Below are 17901 nucleotides of genomic sequence, written 5' to 3'. Positions count from 1 at the left end.
CTCTGCCTCCTGAGTTCAAGCGATTCTCCTGCCTCAGCCTCCCAAGTAGCTGGGATTACAGGCGTGTGCCACCACACCCAGCTAATTTTTGTTTTTTTAGTAGAGACAGGGTTTTGCCATGTTGGCCAGGCTGGTCTAGAGCTCCTAACTTCTAGGGATCCTTCTGCCTTGGCCTCCCAAAGTGCTGGTATTACAGATGTGAGCCATTGCGCCTGGCCTAATTTGGTATTTTTTGGGCTCATTGCCTTTCCTTTAATAGTCTCTAGCTCCCAGAATTGATTGAACCTTTGTTTTATTTTTTTTGAGACAGAGTTTTTGCTTTTGTTATGCAGGCTGGAGTGCAGTGGTGCGATCTCGACTCACTGCAACCCCTGCCTCCTGAGTTCAAGCAGTTCTCCTGCAACAGCCTCCTGAGTAGCTGGAACTACAGGCACGTGCCACCACGCCCAGCTAATTTTTTGTATTTTTAGTAAAGATGGGGTTTCACCATATTGGCCAGGCTGGTCTTGAACTCCTGACTTCAGGTGATCCACCCGCCTCGGCCTTCCAGTGTGCTGGGATTACAGGCATGAGCGCCCGGCCTGAACCTCTATTTTTACATTTCTTTTCAGTTGTTGATGCTCTCAGAGAAGCAGCTGCTAACTGGACTGTGGTATCCCTGCCTTCAGGAAGAGAGAGTCTGCTTATTAGGAGGTGCTTATAAGATATAGAAATATAAATTAATAGAATGTCCTAAAATTTTCACCAAATTTCACTTTTATTTCTTGCTTTGCCTGTATATACCTAGGAATAAAAATGGAGTCAGTTTTTTTCCATATTCTTGCAAGAAGCGTGGGGCTGTGGCTGTGAACCATACTGCTTGACTTTTAAAGACTTTTCAAAAACACATGTTCTTGAAATGTGGGTTAAATGTGTAGTTGATTTAACTCCTCCCTTTTCCCTAACCATACTTCTAGCTGCTCCATTGAAGACCTCAGAAGCTTCTGCCAGCATGCTTTCCCAGAGCCTAACTTCTTAGTAGCTGGTATTTGACATATGAAGAGAATGCTCTGTGTGCATATGTGTGCATGCTTGTGTGTATGTTTGTGTAGTGGGGGGCAGGTTTGACTCCTAGCTCAGAATGTGCTCTTGTGAAACATGTTAGGAACCCTGAATGTGGTTCCTAAACCATGTCTGTTTTCCAGTTTGAGAAATGCCTGTGGTTCTTCAAAGAGTCTCAGTGTTGTTTTATTTTTTAAATTAGGATCTTAATGATGATCCTTTATAACAGGAAGCAAGGTATAGTAAATTGCATAACAAAATAATGTTTCAGCAGATAAATGGTAGATTACATAGAGCTGTAGGATTCACAGAAAAGGCTTATTAAAAGTTCAGGAACCTCAGCCTAATAATTGCTTTGGGCGAGATTGTTCTGAAGGCCATTTTCAAGGTGGTGGTTAAAAGTAGTGGTTTTCTGTGGTTTGGATGGGATGTGTGTTTGGAGAAGCAGTGAGTGCTTGGGTAGAGAATCACAGTGAACCTTGAGGCTTTTCTCTTGGGTGAGAATGCTAGATACTGAGGTTGATGGGTGATTTGAAGAAGCTCAGTAGGTGATTCTGTTATGCTTCTCCCCAGTTGAAAACACAGTGGCTTTTATATAATTTTTAGATCTATGCTTGACAATAAGGTGAATGAGTAGTGGACTTAAACCAGAATGCAGCCAACTGGGGGTTGTAGAAACTTCATTTTGGATGGGTGAAAAGGAGAGCCTCTGGATCTTTTGTAGAGGCCCATTGATTCAAAAAGATAACTTGGAAGAACTCCTCAAATGACTGCCAACAGTTTAAAGGGTCAGGCTGCTTAGACTCCTGCAGTGGAGATGGGGCATGTACATGCAATTTGATAATTGTATGTTGGCACTTCTCTTAAAAAATTGTGGTGAAAACATATAAAGTTGACCATTTCAACAATTTTTAAGTATATAGTTCAGTAGTATTAAGTATATTCACCTTGTTGTGAAACAGATTTCCAGGACTTTTTCATCTTGCGAATCTGAAACTCTGTAAGCATTAAACATTGGCCCCCATTTCCACCTCCCACAGACTCTGGCAACCATCATTCTTTCTGTTTCTATGAATCTGGCTACTTTAGGTAACCTCATATAAGTAGAATCATGCAGTATTTGTCTTTCTGTGACTGGATTATTTGACTTAGCATAAAATCCTCAAGGTTCATCAGTGTTGTAGCATGTGACAGGATTTCTGTCTTTTTAAAGGTTTTATATAGTATTCCATCGTATGGGTATACCACATTTTGTTTATCCATTTATCTGTGGATAGACGTTTGGGTTACTTCTACCTTTTGGCAGTTGTGATTGTTGCTAGGAACGTGGGTGTGCAGGTATCTCTTCAAGACCCTGCTTTTAATTATTTTGTATATATACCCAGAAGCGGGATTGCTGGATCATATGATAGTTTTATTTTTAATTTTTTGAGGAACCTCCCTACTGTTTTTCATAGTTGTACCATTTTACAATCTCATCAACAGTTCGTAAGGGTTCTAACTTCTCCACATCCTTACCAATACTTATTTTTTGCTTTCTTAGAAAATTAATTAATTAAAAAATTTTTTGAGACAGGGTCTCCCTCTGCCACTCAGGTTGGAGTGCAGTGGTGTGATCTCAGCTCATTGCAATGTCTGCCTCCTAGGCTCAAGCTATCCTCCTGCCTCTGCCTCCCGAGTAGCTGGGACTACTGGTGCACACCACCACACCCAGAGCTAATTAAAAAAACAATTTAAATAGGAACCATCTTAATGGATGCAAGGTAGTATCTCATTATGGTTTTGATATGTGTTTCTCTGATGATTGATGAAGTTGATTGTATTTTCATATTCTTGTTGGCCATTTGTATATTATCTCTGCATACATGTCTGTTCAAGCCCTCTGCCCATTTTTAAATTGGGTTATTTGATTTTTTTTGTTGTTGAGTCCTAGGAGTTCTTTATATATTCTGGATATATATTTTTTTCTTCAGCATTGTGTTTTACTTTTTTGGGGAGAGGCTAGGAGGAGGAAGGGGTGAAAACAGGGTCTCATGGGAGTCTCCAAAGTGTATGAAATCTCTGGTAGTACAAGCATGGGATGAGATGGCCAGGCAAGTCAGATGGAAAATCCCCAAGATTCTCTTGGCTACTGATTTCTGTAATTAAAATATGACAGGTGGAAAGGACTAGTACATGGAATTCAATAAATGTCAGTTGTCTTTCCTAACTAGGTTCCTCACGGGCTAGGTTATGCCTAGATATCATCATCCTTCTCTGAATGAAGCTCACCTAGAAAACTAGGGAACTAAAAGTGCAATATAGTTTGGGTAATGCAGTTGGTTAGCTGTCTCCCCATCCTCCCAACTCCATTATTCCAAGGAGGGGCTGAAAGTAGAAGTGGCTCTCCTGAAATCTAGTTAGCATGTCGTGGGAGAGTCCACATGAAGGGCTGTGGGCTGTAACTCTCTAGTGCACAGTCCTCTCTTTTTGGCGATGATGATTGTAGGGAAAGAAGCAGACATGCATGCTGATTTCACAAGCTGTCTTCAGGATCTCAGCAGCCTTGCTGTGCTCAATATCTTGGAAATCCACATCATTCACAGCTAGAACTTGGTCCCCTTCCTGAAGCCCTGCTCTATGTGCATCAGAGTCAGGAATCACCTTGGGGATGAAGATGCCTAGCTGGGAGGCCTTTCCTCCTCGGATGTTAAATCCCAACTGGGCTCCAGGAGGCTTCTTCAGTGTGATGGTTTGGGGTGGAAACTGGATCAGCTCATTGTTGTAGTCTGGGTGGGGTACCGTCTCATGAGGAGGAATCCATCCTGGAGGATTCTCACAGGCAGGCAGGAAAACCACTGGGTAGTCATCATAAGGAATCTGGCTGTCCATCTCGGGCAAGGCCCAGTGAGCAGTCCCTAGCGACCTCAGGCTTCATTCCATATTCTAGATAGTAACTCCTTATGAGATAGATTATTTGCACATTTTTTTTCCACTCCAGGTTGCTTTTTTGCTCTGTTGATTGTATCCTTTGATGCACACAAATTTTTTAGTTTGATGTAGTCCCGCTTGGCTAATTTTGCTTTTTGGCCATATCTAAGAAGTAACTGCCAAGTCCAAAGTAATGAAGCTTTTTCTTTATGTTTTCTTCCAGAAGTTTTATAATTTAGGTCTTTTGTCCATTTTGAGTTCATTTTTATGTATAGTATAAGGGTCCAACTTTTATTCGTTTGCATGTGGGTATCTTATTTTTTCCAACACCATTTGTTGAGGAGACTGTCCTTTCCTTATTGAGTGTTCTTTGCACCCTTGCTAGAAATCATTTGACTATATATGTGGGTTTATTTCTGGGCTGTCTGTTCTATTCTATTGGTCTCTTTGTCTGTTTTTATGCCATTATCACACTGTTTTGATTGGTAATATGTTCTGAAATCAGGAAGTGTAAATGGCACTTTTAAGTTATGCTATTCTAGATATTGAGTAATAAAGAAGTGACATTAAACAATTCAAAGAATTTTTCCTGTTTTTGAAGGATCGAGACACACTTAGAGAATGAGGTAAGATGATTTTAATGGCAGAATGTATGAGGCTACCAATTGGCAAGGAGCATAGTAAAAGCTGTGTGTCTAGCACTTCCGGTTTGCAAAATGCTTTCACAGATATAGAGTCCAGTGGCTTGGGAAAGCTTCAAAAAGGCAATGAATCTTGAATTATCACAACAGTCAGATGTGTACCTTAGTGGAATTCATACCCAACACTGTGTCAGTTGTATCACAGTGATACAGAGAAATTATTATAAGAACTGTCACTTGTGGTAATTTTTTCCTTGATGCTGTATTGTCTTTCCTTTTCCAATCCAGTAGTTTCAAATTTCCTATATCTGCTTGTTGAATAGCAGTGGGCCCCATATGAAGGTAGAATACTTAACCACAGCACTGTTTTATATTTTGGATGTGTTAAAAAACGAAAACAAAACAAAAAAAAAGAAAACTGATCTGTCTGGGTTGTACAGGATGAATTGAAGGCAAAAGATTGAAGCCAGAACAGCAAATTTAGTGGCTGCTATAGTAACTAATTTCGGCTACTTAAGACATTTTCTCATCATCTTAATACAATGATGGGGATAATTTTGGTTGAGTATATTATTTGAAGGGACATTTGGTAGAATTTCCATGGAGGAAAAATGTAGTATGCTTGTATGTAGTAGGTCTATCATAAAGATCTGTTTATTAGTGACCAAATGAATTTGTATCTGCAAGGTATTTGAATGGTGACCAAATGAATTTTTGTTTGCATAGGTGGGTCTCTAAGGAGTAATTTATTCACTTTTCCTGTAAGTGTTTATTGAATCCCATTATATGGCTGCTGCTGGTAAACAGGATACATGGTTCCTGTTCTTGTATAGCTGATACTCTTCTAGTGACTTATGTGGCCCTTGTCAATGTTCTGTTCCTCTCCTCTGGTTGGATTTTTCTTTTAGTCAAAGGCCACCTGTTTTGGTGCAAAGACAATTGCAGTTGTTTATGTTCCTATATTAAATATTTTTTATATATATAGAGAAATAAACATTAGTCAACTGCATTTTGGTTTCCAAGGAGATATATCTTGGCAAAATTTATTTTATCAAGTGCTTTTCTAAGAAAGAGAACCAAAGGAAACTGGCTGTAATGCCTTTTGGTTAAGATTTTCCTGAGGACCCAGATAGGGTTTTTAAATCTTGGTTTCTTCTACTCCTACACCCACTCCAAAAGAATCTGGAAAGCTAGTTATGACTAATCCTGGATTTGATATTGATTGTTGGAGCTTTGAAGAGTCACATAACGCTTCTGGATCTTCATTCATTCATTCATTTCTTCATTCACTTAATAAGTCTTCATTGTTTACCTGTTATGTATCAAGTAATCCTTCTTGGTAAAAGGGAGAAAATTGAGGGTTGAATTCAGTTTTCTTTAAGACCTACTGTAAAAATTCTATAAATTTATTACTATGATTTAGTAAGATTTAGGCCTTTTTATAGATAGTAGAAATATTTTTGAAAGAATTGAAGAAATTTAGAGTTTTTGTTTTTAACTCTAAAATATTTTAGTGAGAAAATTCTATAATGGTGGATAATTTTAGTGTTAGTTTCATTCTGATCTGAAACCAATCAACATTTAAACTCAGCTCAGAGTTTTTCTTTTTTAATTTTGGTAGTAGACAATTCTGAATCTAGCCTTTCTGTTGTTACTGGTAACACCCTGGAAACTTGTTCCTGTTTCAGATGATTGGTATAATGTGTGTGTAGGAGATTTGGAAATGCTTGTTACCTCTTCTAGGTGCTTGGTTCTGAATCTTTTAGACTGTGGTCATCTTGATGTGTAGTAGTCTTGGGATAATGGTAACGTCATGTCGCTGAATGCAGAACAGTCACACTGAAGATCTGAGTGCCATTACTGTGATAATTAAGCAGCTATTTGCTCATGCTGCCAAAAAAGTAATATTCAGATTTCCTAGTGTGAGATTGCAGGGCTTTATAAAGTGATATTTTCATTTTAACTTGTTGGAAATTCAACATAGTATTGACTATACATGAAAAGATTCAGTTATGCAAAGTAAAATGTAAGAATTTCCTCCCATGTGGATTGTTGCTTTTCGTAAATCTGGTTTCAGTGTTACCAAAGAACAGTGGAAGATTGTTCTAGTCCTGGCTTTACTACATACTAGTTGTGTGACTTTGGCTGTCTTTCATTTGCTAATCAGCAAGCATACTGATTAGTAAATCATTATGTACTTTCTAGATGGCAGATACGTTCTCATCCTAGGGATACATCAGTGAACAACTTTGAGTGAGATGGGAAGCCACTGAAGGATTCTGTACAAAGGGTTTTGGTCTGACATCTTTAAAGAGTGACACTGTGTTGTGTAGGGGAATAGAATGGGGAGGAGTGCAAAGGTGGAAATAGGGGGATGTTAGAGGTTTCTAGCAATGCTTTATAGGTGAGATATGATAGCAGCTGTGGAGGTGATGAGAAGTGAGTGGTTTCTGGATATATCTCAGATGGGGCTAAAATGATTCACTGGTGGGTGAGATGATGTGGAGTGTGAGAGTGTACTCAAGGATGACACCGAGGTGTTTAGCCTGAGCAGCTGGAATAATGGGGGTGCCATTTATTGAAATGGAGATGCCTGGAGGAGCAAGTTTGGGTGTGGTATTAAGAGTTGATCTGTACTTGTTGGGTATGAGATGCAAGTTGACTTGCCAAGTGGAGCAGTCAGGTAGGCAGCTGGGCAGGTCTGTCAGTCTTCATGAGCTTTAGTTTTCTCATCTGTGAAATGGGGAAAGTGTCTGCCCTTCTCAGAATTCTTGAGATCAAATGAGAAAAAAAAAGTTAAAACTTGTAAAGCTGCGTCTTGTATTATTTCTGGAAAGTAGACTGGCTACCATCTTGTGTCCTTTGTGGTCTCTTTTGCACTATTTAACTCATAGGCCACATTGTATTGTGGAAAGTTAGCATATGCCCTCCGAAGCCTGGTTTCTTTCCCAGTAGATGTGAAAGCTTTCTCTTTGATCCCTCCTGCAATTCCTGGGTAGCTTCTGGGAGAACTTGGTATGTATGTATTTCAGTTATCTCCAGGGTGTCAGAGGGCTTCATTTTGTGTAGAGCCACTACTTGAGAGTGTGGTACCAGACTTGCCTCTTAATAAACATAGCTTTGGGCCAAAGTAATTTATTTAGGTGGGAGGGTATTGTAGTAGAAAAATGGCTCTTATCTTTCTCAAATTCTTTATTTTAGGCTTTTCCCATAACTTGAATCTATTAACAGATAGGGTCTAATAGGTCAGATGATTTAGGGAGACCACTCTTCATGTTTCTTGATTCAGAATACTTATATACTTCTAGTTTTTTTTGACTGCTTTACATTTTTTTTGTAGGCAGGTGAAATACATTATGTATTTGAATCTATTGAATTAAAATTTGCTTAGGATCCACCATGTTGAAAGCATCAGTCTTGTATTTTAATCAGTGGCATTTTGAATTTATTAAATGTCTGTCATTAGAGGTAGTAGTAAATAGTTATATATTTGAAATGTAGTACTTTTATAATCTATACTTTCCCACCAGTTGATTGTTCCTTTAAGAATGCCTTGGCCGGGCGTGGTGGCTCACGCCTGTAATCCCAGCACTTTGGGAGGCTGAGGCAGGCGGGTCACGAGGTCAGGAGATCAAGACCATCCTGGCTGACACGGAGAAACCCCATCTCTACCAAAAAATATAAAAAATTAGCCGGGCGTGGTGGCGGGCCCCTGTAGTTCCAGCTACTTGGCAGGCTGAGGTAGAAGAATGGAGTGAACCCAGGAGGCGGAGCTTGCAGTGAGCTGAGATCATGCCACTGCAATCTGCCCTGGGTGACCGAGTGAGACTCTGTCTCAAAAGAAAAAAAAATGTCTTTAGCCAACAGATGTGGTGGTTTTGGGTTCTTCTAATCCACAAGCAGTTTTGAACAGAAACACTATCACTCTTCACTGCTGTCCTTGTTTGATTATCAGTCAGCAAGGTTCCACTGGGCATCAGCTGTGTGCGCCCATTGCAGGTCCTCTGATTTAGAAAGGTCCTGACACATGCAGTGAATATAACTTGATGACTGCCATCTAAGTAAGTATGGTAACCGTTGGAATACCATCTAAGTAAGCATTCTAAGTGTTCAGTGGAAAGAGAATGGTAATGGCTTTAATAATGAAGGCCTCAGGGAGGTAGGAACCATGTTTTTCAGGAGATATCATGGGGGCAGAAGTTCTTTTGGATAGTTTTCTTATATGTTTTGAGCAAAAGGACCTCTCTTACATGAGGGCTTTTGTTAGGTCTTCAGATTTATAAAATAGGTTTACTCATCCGCTCAGTAATTGTTCATTTACATGGTCTTTTGCTTTTCATTGAATTGGCTTACTGTACATTATTTTGTTTCAGCCTCTAAGAAACTGAACCATAGGTACCCAGTATATTACTTGACATAATTGTTCATAATTGTTGAAGAGAAACCTCAAACCTTGTCTTTCCTTTTTAAGCACATATTAGAAAATTTTGGTCAATTGTAAGAACTGATTTAAAGGGGATCTATATGTTTAAATCTGTATCTTTTTCATGCTTAATTTTTCCCCCTAGAAGGAACATGGTGGTCTTAGTCTTCCTAAAGTATCTTCTAGGCTTTCCAAATTGTCTGATGGCTTTTTATTTGAACTTAAGTGCAAAATAGTTGCTTTTATTGGAGAGATGCTGAGCGTCTGAGGTCGCAGTAATTATTTATGTGCTCCTAAAGTTTTTTTAAATAACAACTTTATTGAGTTATAATTCTCTATGTAAATTAACAAGTCAGTAGTTCTTAGTATACAGTTCTGCAGCTATCTCTATAAACAATTTTAGAACATTTTCATTACCCCACAAAGAAACTCCAAACCCATTTGCAGTCACTCCCCATTTCTTTCCAGCCGCACCCCTCCTCCCTGACCCTAGCTCTAGGCTACCACTAACCTACTTTCTGTCTTTATAGATTTGCCTCTTCTATGTGTTTCATATAAATGTGATCATACAATATATTGTATTTTGTGACTGGCTTCTTTCACCTAGCTCTGTCGAAGCACATTTTATTTTTTGCAAGCGCTTTTAACTTTGGTGGTAATGTTACAGATTAAGGATTCAAAACCAAATATTCCCTGTCTGCTGACACAGAAACTACAACCTGTGCTGGGACCAGAGAAAATAGCAAAACGACCAGTTACTATGTGTGTTTGTAGAACAGGGAGTGAACTTTGAAGCTTTCATAAACTAAAACCACCCTGGTACTAATCCACCAGTGCATTCAGTACATGTGATTGCGTAATTGTTTTACCGCACCTTTCCAGGGTATTGTCCTGTTTTTCCCTTGAATTTCTTGCAACTGTTAGAAGTCATTTCTGATTCTTCCGTTTCTTTTACTTTTGCTCTGATCTGTGACCAAGCTTTATCATTTTTTTGCCTTTGAATTGATTTTATTTTTCAGCTTTTGCTCTTAGTTTTATTGTCACTGTCTTAGAGTGGACCTTGACCCCTGTATCTAAGCGGCTGTATCTAAGCCTCCGTTCTGACCCCTTTGACTCCCGCTGCCCCATTCTCCAGACCATCTTGTCTGATCATTCTTTCTAAGGGACCACTTAGTTACATGTGCCACCCTGGAGGAACTCAAGTGGCTCTAATACTTTGCTACATCAAAGTCATACTTTCCTGCTTGCTTTTACGACATTCTTGTTTGGTCTCTCCATTTTTGGCCTCTACCAGACTATGTCTCCGCCTTCCTATGCTAGGCCTTTGCTCTCTCCTCTTCCCTCCTATTCTGATTTTCGAAAAATCTTGTTCGTTTTCAGTTTTAGTTCTATTTAATTCAAAAAGTATGGAGGCCAGGTGCGGTGGTTCACGCTTGTAATCTCAGCACTTTGGGAGGCTGTATCAGTCTCTTTTCACACTGCTAATAAAGACATACTTGAGACTGGGTAATTTATAAAGGAAAGAGGCTTAATGGACTCACAGTTCCACATGGCTGGGGAGGCCTCACATTCATGGCAGAAGGCAAATGAGTATCAAAGTTACGTCTTACATGGCAGCAGGCAAGAGAGTGTGTCCAGGGGAACTCCCCTTTATAAAACCATGAGATCTCATGAGACTTATTCACTATCACAAGAACAGCATGGAAAGGACCAGCCTCCATGATTCAGTTACCTCCCACGTGGGAATTATGGGAGCTACAATTCAAGATGAGATTTGGGTGGGGACACAGCCAAACCATATCAGAGGCTGAGATGGATGGTGTGCTTGAGCCTAGGAGTTTGAGACCAGCCTGGGCAACATGGTGAAATCCTGTCTCTACAAAAAATACAAAAAATTAGCTAGGCATGGCGATGCAAGCCTGTATTCCTGGCTGTTCAGGAGGCTGAGATGGGAGGATCGCATGAGGCCAGGAGATGGAGGCTGCAGTGAGCAGAGATAGCGCCACGGCACTCCAGCCTGGGCAGCAGAGTGAGACCATGTCTCAAAAAAAAAAATGTATGTGAAACCTACTAATTTCCTTACTTGTTGCTTTATCACTCTTATCCCCTTCCCTGCATATGGTACTCCTTATCAGTATCTTGTCTCCCTTTTCCCTCTGAGCACCAGCCCCTGAACACTAGTTTTATCCCTGTCTTTCTCATCCTTCAAGACCTACCTTCTTCATTGATGTCTTGATGGTTACCATAAAACACCCTGATTTCTCCCTTCTCTGACATGTTGTTGTATTGTGTTGTGTACTTAAAGAGCCTAGCACTTAACGATTAATGCATAGTTCATCAAGGGTGTTTAGCCTGGAGAAAACTCAGAAGGGCTCAGTTACACTAGTGATTATCTGTCTCGAGTATCACAGTCATCCGGGAGCATTTTAAATACACAGATTCTCAGTCTCCACCTTGAGAGTTTAGGTTGAGCAGTCTGTGAAGCCAGGCTTGGAAAGTTTTGAATTAGGTGGCACTTTTAGTCCTGAGATCATTTGGTTACCAGATTTTTATTTATTATTATTATTTTTTGAGACAGAGTCTCACTCTGTTGCCCAGGCTGGAGTGCAGTGGTGTGATCTCGGCTCACTGCAACCTCTGCCTCCTGGGTTCAAGCAATTCTCCTGCCTCAGCCTCGCGAGTAGCTAGGATTACAGGTGTGCACCACCATGCCCGGCTAATTTTTGTATTTTTAGTAGAGATGAGGTCTCACCATGTTGGCCAGGCTGGTCTTGAACTCCCAACCTCAAGTGATCTGCCTGCCTCGGCCTCCCAAAGTGCTGGGATTACAGGCATGAGCCACTGCGCATGGCTAGATTACCAGATATTTATTGAGTGCCTGTATTGTATGGCAATATAAAGTTTTTGGTTTTTGCCTTCACGGAACATAGAGTCAAGGGAGTAATGCAGACAGAGAGCTGAAACCATGTGATTTCTCCTCAGGTAGTTATAGATTCTCTGAGGATAGAGACCATTTCTCTTTTTTTCATGGTTCTTTATTTGCCCCAGAGGAATGGGCACTTTGGGATTCCTTCTTGACTGGCAAGGTGATTAACCCGATGTTTACTGACAAGCCCTCCTTGTGGTAGGGCCTAGTACTGTGTTCTTTATCCAAGTGTTTTCTTTTCTTTTCCTTTTTTTTTGGGGGGGGACAAAGTCTCGCTCTGTAGCCAGGCTGGAGCGCGGTGGCGTGATCTCGGCTCACTGCAACCTCTGCCTCCCAGGTTCAAGCGATTCTCCTGCCTCAGCCTTCCGAGTAGCTGGGATTACAGGCACGCACCACTTCACCCGGCTAATTTTTTGTATTTTTAGTAGAGACAGGGTTTGACCATGTTGGCCAGGCTGGTCTTGAACTCCCGACCTCAGGTAATCTGCCTGCCTTGGCCTCTAAAAGTGCTGGGATTACAAGTGTGAGCCACTGTGCCCGGCCTATCCAAGTGTTTTCATACAACTTAATGTCTTGGTTGAGAAGGAGCCACTCTATCTTCATTGTTTCATGGCAGGTTCTGGCTTTAGATTTTGTTGCTTCCTGGTAATTACTATCAGCTATCATTTATTGAGTAACCACTGTGTCAGGCACTTTGTGTCACATTGTTGCTAATCTTTATAAACAAGCCTGTAAGATAGACATTAGGACTCTGTGGGAGCCAGGATATTGAGTTCCTGTTACAGAATTTCTGCTTCTCTTAACATAGATTGTAGCAGCTACTGAGTTGAGGCGTTATCTAATGCAGTCATCTGTTGGGACTAGAGTAATTGCAGTCATATTTTGGCTGTGTGCATAAAGCGTATTTTGTTGGGAATGCCAGAACGCCTGTCTGCTTATAATAGGTAGCTATGACCACCACCGTGTTAAACTTATAATTCGTTTTAAACACTATGCTGTACTGATGATAAAAGATCTTCATCTGTTTCTCCAATGAAAGGCTGATCTTGCTACTATAGTTTTAAGCATGGTATATGGTTTATTATTCATTCATGTTGTGCCCAAATGGAAAGTCAGGGACTGTTTTTTTTTTCGTGTCTTTAACAATGATCTGGATTTCACAGAGTTGGTGTGTGACCCATTTGGTGGTTTCTTTTCCTTATCTGTTGTAGGACTTTGGCCTGTTATGGTGTCAGCCCTAGTGTCCAGTTAATAATGATCGTAAATACATTTTGCTGAACAACCCTAATGAATTCATTCTGTGTTAGGTTCTTTAGTTATGCCATCTCATTTTATCCTCATGAAATTCTTGAGAAATAGGTATTATCAACATTTAACAGATGTAAGGAAACCGAGAAAGGCTAAGTAACTTGCCTACCTTTCAGTTGCTTCCCTAGCTTTCCGATGCTCTCCTAGCTTTCTGATGCTCCACTAGTTTTCCCATGCTCACCTAACTTTCTGATGCTCTCCTGTTTACCTGAGGAGACTGAGGCATGGTTTGCATAAGAGTTAATACCGTTTCTTTTTCTTTCCCTCATTTCATCCTATTGTAGGCTTTACTGAGAAAAATTTGATGTTACCTGAGGTCAGGAGTTACCATCCTGGCCAACATGGCGAAACCCCATCTCTACTAAAAAAATACAAAAAATTAGCTGGGAATGGTGGCGCATGCCTGTAGTCCCAGCTATTTGGGAGGCTGAGGCAGGAGAATCGCTTGAACCCGGGAGGTGGAGGTTGCAGTGAGCTGTGGTTGCACCACTGCACTCCAGCCTGGATGACAGAGCGAGACTCTGTCTCAAAAAAAAAAAAAAGAAAAGAAAAATTAAGTGGTATATGGGTGAACTTTTAGGAGGTGAAGATGTACTAGTATTTCAGACACTTAGAGAAAAGTCATGGATAGTGTATTTAATTTCCTCCCTTGCCTGGATTCAAAGTAGTGCTTGTCGCTGAATGTCCTTTCTGGCCAACAGAACTTACTGACATGTGGGGTGCAACTTCCACAGTGGGCTGACACCTGCCAAGAGAAGTCCAAGGCCCAGGATTGCAGATACTTTTAATATGAATAGCTAGGTGAAATGTGAATATATATAGTTTGGTGAAATAAATGCAAATCTTCACTAAGTTTCTCATAACCACAGAGTTTTTTCTGTTTTTTTCCAACTTGAGCAAGACAGGAAGCTTGAGACATTTAATTTTTGGGGTGAAATGCTTTCTTTCTCGTCTTGCAGCATGGATTGTGTTGTGCAGTTGTTATGTTGTCATTGACTTCTGCCTATTGCCCTAAAATTATTGGGCTGTCATCAAGTCAGCATCTGCTTTGTTTTGAAATACATGTCTTTTAAGAGCCTGGAGGCATATTAGAAATAATACAGATTTTTTTTTCTCCCCAACTTTTGTTTTAGATTCAGGGGTACAGGTGCAGGTTTGTTACGTGGGTATGTTGTGTGATGCTGAGGTTTGGGCTTCTAATAATCCCGTTACGCAGGTACTGAGCATAGTACCCAACAGTTTTTCAACTCATCCCTCCCTTTCTCCCTCCTCTCTCTAGTAGTTCCAGTGTCTATTATTGCCATTCTTATGTCCGTGGGTACCCAATGTTTAGCTCCCAATTATAAGTGAGAACATGTGGTATTTGCTTTTCTTTTCCTGCGTTAATTTGCTTAGAATAATGGCTTCCAGCTTTATCCATGTTGCTGCACAGGACATGATTTTACTCTTTTTTGTGGCTGCATAGTGTTCTATGGTGTATATGTACCATATTTTCTTTATCCAACCCACCGTTGATGAACACCTCAGTTGATTCCATGTCTTTGCTGTTGTGAATAGTGTTGTGAGGAACATATGAGTGTATGTGTCTTTTCAGTAGAATGACGTGCTCTTCTCTTTTCTTCTCTTCTTTTTTTTTTGGAGACAGGGTCTCACTGTTGCCCAGGCTGGAGTGCAGTGGTACCATCTCTGCTTACTGCAACCTCTGCCTCCTGGGTTAAAGTGATTCTCCCACTTCAGCCTTCCGAGTAGCTAGAACTGTTGTTGTGCCCCACCATCCCTGGCTAATTTTTATATTTTTTGTAGAGATGGGGTTTTGCCTTGTTGCCCAGGCTGGTCTCAAACTCCTGGACTCAAATGATCCACCTGCATTTTGGGGGGACACTTTTTGTCCCCCAAAGTGCTGGGATTAGAGATGTGAGCCACCGTACCTGGCCTGTTTTCCTTTGGGTATATACCTAGTAATGGGATTGCTGGGTTGAATGGTAGCTCTGTTTTAAGCTCTTTGAGAAATCTGCAGACTGCTTTCCACAGTGGCTGAACTAATATACATTCCCACCAACAGTGTGTAAGAGTCCCCTAGAAATATACAGATTTTTAAAGAGATGTTGATGGAAGTGAAGTTAATTGAAAATACAGAAAATACAAGTATAAGTTCAGTCTTGGCTTTTCCAAGTATTCATCTAGGAAACATGTTCAGTTGATCAGACAGAAATGAAATTGCTGGTAAAGTTCTTGTAGTTAACTTAGATTATGATGGGAAAGGAGTACATTTTTTTATACCTGAACTTTTCTATTGAGTTTTGGACTGTGTATGTTTTTTGAATTCAGTATACCCTCTTTAAACCTTATGTACAGCTCATTTTTCCAAACCAAATATTTGAGATTTCTCTTTCATGTTTATAAATCCTCAAGATTTTTGCTTTGGTTTATTAGATAAGGATTTTTGGTGGTATAATTAGGTTGGGTGGTTTTATCTTAATCTCTTGTTTGCCTTAGTATTCAGTTTTATTTAATTTCCTAAGAACAAAGATTAATTTTAAAAAGGATTGTTAAACTTTGGTGGCCAAAGAAGGCCACGATGTGCCTTCTAAATGGCAGAGAGCTCCAAAGTTACTTAATGAATTCCACTCCTGGTGCACTCATTTATAGCAAGATGCGCAAGGACCTTAGCCTATTTATCATCCTGTTCTTGGTTTACCATTGCAGCAATAAATCACCTTGATTGGTTCACCTTGTCTTCACATTACAGACTTTTCATGTTGAATTGCTTAAGAGTGTTTGAAAGCTACCTTTTAAATAATGTCCTATAACCACAATAATCCAACAATATCGAGGGCATGCCACCCTCAAACCTTGGTCCACCCACCATCAATCCACAAAGTCCATTTCTAAATATTACCTAATATTCATCATCCACTCAGCAAATACTTTTTGAGCTGTTTCGTGTCAGGCGCTGGCTGTGGATGAGCTATGTATTTCGTAGGTAACACTGCAGTTCTGTTCTCAGGATGCTTCCAGCTAGTTGGGAATTCAGGAAGAATAGAGAAAAATATCTTATCAGGAGATGAAGGAAATAATTTAAATGTACCATCTTTGATTTTTTCCTCTTTGTATTATGGAAGCAGTACATAAGACTTTGTGGAATATTTGGAAAATACAGGAAAGTATGAAGAAGAAAAATATCATCCATCATTCTGCCACCCAAGTATAACCACTGTTACTACTTTCAGGCTTCCTGTCTTTCAAAAATGGCTTCTAAAAACAAGCAGAACAGAGCTCTGTCCAGTAAAAGGCTTTAAGGTGAAATTTGATGAGAGAAAGGAAAAAAGGCCCCAGAAATGTTTCTGCTGTTGGGGGGGACCATGATGTGGAAGCAGCATCTTGGGGAAGGGATGTCTGGGAGTTCTCAGGAAGAAAGTATCAGGGAACAAAACCAAGAACAGTGTTTACCTTAGATTTCTTTGTGAATAATTTCCAAGTTACAAGTGTGTTGTGTTCTAAAACTTGATGAGGTGGTAATTGGCATTCCAGATGCTTTTCTCAGATACTAATCTATGCTAGATGAGTAAATGGAGTCTTCCCTCTAGGATAGAATATGCGAGATGATTTTTAGATTGCAGTGTCCACTGTGTGTGCATGGTTTAAGGTTGGGAGAATTTATAATAGGAGAAGGAAGGAAAAAAACATTTTTTTTTAAAGGGTCTCTTAGATACTAGCACTTTTTTTGAAGTCAGTGTTTCATTTAATGTTCATAGCAAACATTTGAAGGAAGCATTTCCCTCATTTTTGTAGTTTAGATTTAGGAAATGGATTTAATTGCTTGTTTACAGTCATAATGTTTCATATTAAGTGGTAGGGGCACATGCAGGCTTTGGAACCAGAGACCTGGGTTCCGCCCTACCACAGTGATCTCAGACAATTCCTCAACCTTTTTCTTAATTTTTAAAAGGAAAAGATGATGATGCTTAACTCAAGGTTATTATAAAGATGAAATGAGACAATGTATATAACACCCTTCCCACAGTTTAGATTTAGGATCAATGAGTGAGAGCTTTTAGGATGTCACTTGTAAGGCAGCAGGCCCAGTGCCTGACATATAGTAGATGTCCAATAGACGTTGGACCCAGGGCTTCTTACAAGCCCTCCCAACTTTTCAGGTTTTTAAAAATTTGTCTGTCTGTCTATCTATCTATCTATCTCTATCTCTATCTATCTATCTATCTATCTATCTATCTATCTATCTATCATCTATCTATCTATCTATCTAATCTATCTAATCTATCTATCGAGAGATGGGGTCTCACTCTGTTGCCCAGCCTGGAATGCTGTGGCATAATCTTGGCTCACTGCAACAGCTGCCTCCTGGGCTCAAGTGATCCTCCCACTTCAGCTTCCTGAGTAGCTGGGACCATAGGTGTGCACCACCATGCCCAGCTAATGTTTTGTATTTTTTGGTAGAGATGGGGTTTTGCCACGTTACACAGGCTGGTCTCCAACTGCTGAGCTCAAGTGATTCGCCAGCTTCAGTCTCCCAAACTGCTAGGAGATGGCTTGAGCCACTGTGCCTGGCATGCCAACTTTTCATTTTTTTCTAGTGTCTTTCTCTTGGATTTTGAAGGACCTTAATGGAAAGACATATTTCATTTGAATTA

At 40.2% G+C, this 17901-nt stretch overlaps 2 protein-coding genes across 51 annotated transcripts in view; one reads left to right on the top strand and one right to left on the bottom strand.

Annotated features, from left to right (window-relative positions):
* The window catches only part of SIPA1L1 (signal induced proliferation associated 1 like 1), a 428639-nt gene that overhangs the window by 6351 nt on the left and 404387 nt on the right, over nt 1-17901 (top strand). The gene's annotated exons all lie outside the window — the stretch shown is intronic.
* LOC129487702 (PDZ domain-containing protein 11-like) lies at nt 3397-3948 on the bottom strand. The gene has a single exon (XM_055288958.2). The coding sequence runs from the start codon at nt 3910-3912 to the stop codon at nt 3490-3492; it is 423 nt and encodes a 140-aa protein (XP_055144933.1). The 5' UTR covers nt 3913-3948; the 3' UTR covers nt 3397-3489.

The sequence above is a fragment of the Symphalangus syndactylus genome, chromosome 8, assembly GCF_028878055.3.
Source record: "Symphalangus syndactylus isolate Jambi chromosome 8, NHGRI_mSymSyn1-v2.1_pri, whole genome shotgun sequence".
Taxonomy (NCBI): Eukaryota; Metazoa; Chordata; class Mammalia; order Primates; family Hylobatidae; genus Symphalangus; species Symphalangus syndactylus.
The sequence above is the reverse complement of the archived record's forward strand: the minus strand, read 5'-3'. Positions and strand labels throughout refer to the sequence as shown.